Below are 5,603 nucleotides of genomic sequence, written 5' to 3' on the forward strand. Positions count from 1 at the left end.
AGGGGGTGGAGGAAGGGCCAGTAATCCACTCGGAAAAGCTGATAATTGTTGACACGAAACTGGGAGGGGAAGAAGGGAGATACATGCAAGAGCGAGAATTTCAAAAAAGTTGAAATGGTGAGGGGAGAGAACTCCCAAAAGACCTTGAAGTACATCAGAAGTGAGTACAACAACAGCAGTCTCTTCCTTTGTAGAGGACAGGGGAGGAGTCCCCGTGCGGCTGCAAACTCTGGAGACTCAATGCTGGGGCTAGGGACTGGGGGCTCCCCAAGAGAGCCTCACAAGAAGGCGTCGCACCACTCTTGAAGGCACCCAAAGCAGTCCCGGGACTGCTTGGCATTGGCACCACATGTGTCCTTCAGCCATTCCCGGAAGAGATCTTCATTTTTCTTTAGCACCAGAAACTGGCCAAGGACCACATAGGCCTTGCCAAAGCCCCTTTCCTCCAGCTTCTTGCCCAAGACTTCACCAATCCTGGCCAGGCTCCCCACTGGCTTTTCCCCCATGGGCTCTGCCACGAAGTCTCGGTGCTTTTGGGAAGTTGTCATCTTGATCAGCTTAATCGGCAGCTCCGGCTCCTGTAACGGCTCCTCCCGCCACCCGGCTGCTCCCACCGATACCTCAACCCACTAGAACTTTCTTCCACTTCCGCTCTGAAACACTGTTTGTATTCTAAGCTAGTAAACATACATCCTGGTTAATGATAATAGCTGTAATAATAGCTGTCATTTATTGGGCACTTACTATGTGTCCAGCATGGAGACTTATCTTTGTTCACCAAAACTTGTCCTCTTCTCCTTCCTAGACATGTAAGTAGACTAGATTTCTCAACATCCTTTGAGTTAGATGTGATCCTGTGACTAATTTCAGAGCAGCAATATTGCATAGTACTGGTGTTAGACCTCAGGGCAATCAAAGGTTCTCCTCCAGCGCTCTCTTCCCCTGCTGCCGTTTGGACCCGTAGTAATCCAGGCAGTAGTTAGCAATGTCCTAGGGAGGACAGAGCAACATAAAAGAAAGAACCTGGGTCACTGAATGACTCTGTGGAGTTAGGCTTCCCTGCTACTCTGCACTGTTAGCACCGGAACTGTTATGAGAGTAAAAATAAGCTTCCTTGTTTTTTGAACTTGCATTTCTCAGCTTTAATGGGCACAAGAATCACTTGGGGATCTTGTTGAGATGCAAATCCTGATTCAGTGGGTCTTGAATGGGGCTTGAGTGGAGCTTGAAATTCTGCATTTCTAATGAGTTCCTAGGTGATATTAGTGATATTGATGTTGGTATTCCCCCAGGAATTTTGATTTAATTAGCTGGGGTAGGGTTCAGGGACATATGGTACTAATCACCCCCCAAAAAACCTCTCCCCATGTGATTCTAATCTACAGACAGGATTAAAATCCACTGGATGGGAGGAATATTTTCTGAGGGTGCAGGAATCCTGAGATTATTCCTTCTAGCTCTTCTAAAGAACCTTGTCATTCTGTCTTCTTATTAACCACTTATTGGGTAATGCTTCTGGTTACTTGTCTGCACTGCTGGGAGTACTTGTCTTCCTAAACTTCATTTCAGCCAGAAACTTCTTTTTTTTGACATCTTCTTGTTTGACATCTTGTTTTGGATGCTGAGCTTTGTCTTTGAACAAAATTATTCAAGATGATGATGTACAGAGAAGCTGATTGTTAGCTTTTCCCAAAACCTGCCTTTAGGAACCTCATATTGAGCACGAAGTCTTAAACCCTGCAGCAACAGTCTAACCTGAGATCTCAGTGCTGAGACAGACAGACACTCTCCATTACTGAGATGGATAATGTAATAATTAAACTACTATTTTGCGCAATCATTTTCACCTGAAGGTTCCAAAGCCTTAAGAACATCTGCTGGCAATTTGTAGTTAACACAACATTATTTTGCATTTATTAAGTGTTGATAATGCACTAGGTGTTGTTACAGAATACAGTCCCTGTTCAGAGGTCAAGACAGAGGGCAAATATATCCCAAAAGAAAGGAGGTGAGGCTTATAGTAGTTAAGGACTTTTCCTAAAAAACCCTCTATCTAGGTTAGTTGAAACTTTATAATTTTGAGAAAGGCTGCCATTTGTATACATTTTCTGCAGTTTATAACATGTTTTTACATAGATATCTAATTTAATCTCCACTCTAGCCTTACCACATCATGGTTTAGTCAGCAGCAAGCAACTGAAAGCCTGACTCAAACTGCATTAAAACAATAAGGAAAGTTATAATTGTCTCAACTGTAAATCCAGAGGTGTGGTGATCTCATGGTTGTTACCCCATCAGGTTGGTGAGGATTCATTTAATTCTCTCTTTCCACTCTCTCATCCAGGGCATTAGCTCCAGCCAAGGCTACTTTTCCTCATGGTAATAAGAACTCTGTCAGTAGCAACTGGAGTTACCCATTTCGTTATTCATGTCTAGCTGAAAAGAAGAAAAATCTCTCACCCAACCATGGAAGAGAAGTCATTCTCTTCTGATTAGCCAGCGTAGGTAATGTGTCCATTGCATAAGACAGTAGGGGAATGGAGGGATGACCTACAGCGACTGGCTTGGGTGCCTGAACCAATTACTGGCAAGGAAGGGTGGGATTACTATGATTGGCATAGACCAGTCAGGATCCAGTCTTGGAGCTGGATGTGGAGTCCATTACCCTTGGGTCACATAGAGGAAGGAGGTGAACAAAGTCCGGTTACTGTTAGGAAATAAGCAGAAGGAAACGGATGGTGGTAGCACTCAGTGGGGTTTAGTTCAAGTATTTGGTGCCAATTTACAGAGGAAAAATACTGGGGGTTATGGAAGTTGAGTGACTGTCCAAGTTAGGTGGGTGGCAGAACAGAGTCTTGTCATTACAAATCTGTTGTCCACCTTAGTGGTCGAGCCAACCCAAGGTAGTCCTCAAAGCAGAGGTTTGTCTGCAGTGCCTCCCTTTCCTCCTTCGCCTCCTCTCTCAACCTGTTTCCCTTACAGTTTAGGGGAAAAAAAGCATTTACTGGCATTGTTGTGTCGTCCCAGCCTATACAGTGATGCTCTCAGCTAAAAATGCTTGTGGCACCTGCCAGGCCCAGCTGGTATTATTTGTAGGGAGCCCCTGCAGACGTTTCCCCAGCCTGGGCCAATGTCGCGGCTGCACTGGCCCTTGTAGTTTTTATTCTGATCGCGGGACCCACTTTAGCAAAACCGTCAGGGAATTTTGAGGATCAGGGTTTATTACTCATGAATCCTGAAGGGTATACGGCACACCCAAAGCCCACACAGTGAAGTCAAAATCAAGAGGGTGAGGTGGAGAGAGAGAGAAGGAGAGGGAGGGAGGGAGGGAGAGAATGAACCTGGAATTCTGCTTTCATTAGGGACTGAGGGTAGGATGTCTAAGGTTTCCAAGTTTACTCTTTATTGGCTAATTTAAAGCATAAGAGCAGGAATTAGGGTGTGGGAAGGGAGAAGCAGGGTCACTCAGGTGGTCAGTTATTTGGGTTACCCAGGGCTTTCTGAAGCCGGGCGGGGAGGGGGGGAAGCCTAATTCCTTATCTCGCTGTTTTGCTGGTAGCTTTGTCACACAGCTGAAAATATGTTTATTTAAGATGGATGCCTTTTGAAATGGATGCCTTGGCAATCAAAAACTTAATGTTAGGCACTTACAAATACTGGCATGAAGATACCAGTTTCTGCATTGTTATGAACCCTGAACTTTGGGCACATTATTTTGTTTCTTTGGGCTTCCATTCTTCAAGGAGGGCATTAGAACTATTGTGGCATTTGCAGAGAATTCTAATTTTTATGAATTTTACAATTCTTTCCTCCCCTCTCCCCCATTTCCCCTGAAGCCTCTACTTACCAGTGGTTTCAAAGTTTTTTGGTAAATATACATGGTAAGATGTGGTATTTTATATAAAGACCCAGTGCATGTGTGCACACACACATACACACAAACACCCCTGAATTAAAAATTTCATTGCACAATATTTATTCTTAGTACAGAATGTAATTCACTCTTATAGTTTATTTTATATCTTATCCTATCTTAGCCTGTTCTGTTCTATCCTGTTTTATTTTTTTTTTTAATTCTGGAGAAAAATGGACTACATTGATTTCATGAATCCTTCCATGGATCTCAACCCTTAGTAAATCTTTCAGGGTCAAAACCTTTGACTCCTTGGGCCTTAAACTTGACAAGTCTGTATTCCCTCAATTTCCCCATCCAGTACCTGACACCTGACACCAAATTTCTCAATCTTACATTTTATTTCCTTGCCATCCTGGCTCCCACTTTGCGCTGTGGACAATTCATTAGTTAGATACACTGGCATTTAACACACCAGTGGGCTAACAATCTTTATTCTGCCCAACTCTCTCTGACCCAAACTATTATGGAAGCTACTGGTTAGATCTAGTTGGGTCTCTCTTGACTTCTGATACCTCGAAGTCATAAATGAGACAGAAACTATTCTTTTCTAGAACAGAGAAAAAGACTAGACCAGAGCATTCAAAAAAAAAAGGGAGCCCTTCTTTCCTCAGATTTCTGTATAATCAGCCTCTCTTTCTACTTCTCTCTTTCCACTTCTCCCTCCCCTCCATCTCCTCCTCTCCTGAGAGTGAGGTGCTCAGGTCTGAGACTTAGTAGTGGTTGGTCCCACATAAATCCTGAAGCTCATCACCACGAAAGTCTGATGTTCGGTCTGCCTGTAGAACTGTGGCTCTGCCCAGAATTCCTACAGAAATGCTGGATTCGTGCAGGTTCACCTGCAACTTTCACCCCCAGAAATCAAGTCCAGTCTAGCAGCTATTCATAAGTACATAAATCATTTTAGGGGAGGTGAAAGTTCATCTGGCCCAATATTTCTCCTCTGTTTTTGGTTTATCTTAATCCCGTTTTGCTATTTTTTCACCACGCCCTCAATCTTCTCTGTCTCCAAAAGAAGCATAGCCGCCTCTCCTCAACTTTTAGAAACTCTGTTCGAGCCACTTTCTTCAATAACTTATTCCATATGTTGCATACATGAGTTCCATCAGGATCCTCCCTGCCCCCCTCTGCTTCTTCATTTTTGTATGGCATCCCTCAGTGTTTGAATCATTACAAGGAAGAGGAGAAAATACTCTCCAATCCCACAGCAATGGGACCTTTCTCTTTGGTGTGTTCAGTGTGTTCTGTCATTTAAAAGGTTTTGTGGAAGTTTTTCTAACCCAGTGAGAAACAGCTGGTTTGCCGTCACTGTCCTCCTTCTTCCATTAAAAGCCCCATGTGGCTTGGGTGGTGCTGCCCTTCCCTGCTCGGGACACTCTGCTTCCGAGGATAAAGGACAGAATAGGCCTCCATCTTCCTTACAGGGGTCCAATGAGAACTCTGAGCAGACACCTCTCTGGTTTTCCAGTCAATAGCTTTTGCAAATACACTTTCACATTTCAGCTGTTTTAAAATGCAACTGGGTATAGGTCTGATGGTTTTTTAAAATAGATTTTTTTTCCTCTTTCTAAATAACTGCACTTATCTCCATTTTGGTTCTTTTTTGACTGTTCCTGAGGGACATACTCATTGTTTCTCTGCTCCCAGAGTATTCCATTATTCGCTAATACTAATTACTTTTCCCTTTCAG

At 43.5% G+C, this 5,603-nt stretch overlaps 1 protein-coding gene across 1 annotated transcript; it reads right to left on the reverse strand.

The window, feature by feature from the left end:
• Positions 1–222: 222 nt before the first annotated feature.
• On the reverse strand, positions 223–625 carry LOC116643172 (barrier-to-autointegration factor-like). The gene has a single exon (XM_032421963.1). It carries the CDS (start codon positions 546–548, stop codon positions 279–281), a length of 270 nt encoding a protein of 89 aa, XP_032277854.1. The 5' UTR covers positions 549–625; the 3' UTR covers positions 223–278.
• Positions 626–5,603: the final 4,978 nt, after the last annotated feature.

Source organism: Phoca vitulina, unplaced genomic scaffold (assembly GCF_004348235.1).
Source record: "Phoca vitulina isolate PV1807 unplaced genomic scaffold, GSC_HSeal_1.0 scaffold25, whole genome shotgun sequence".
Lineage (NCBI taxonomy): Eukaryota > Metazoa > Chordata > Mammalia > Carnivora > Phocidae > Phoca > Phoca vitulina.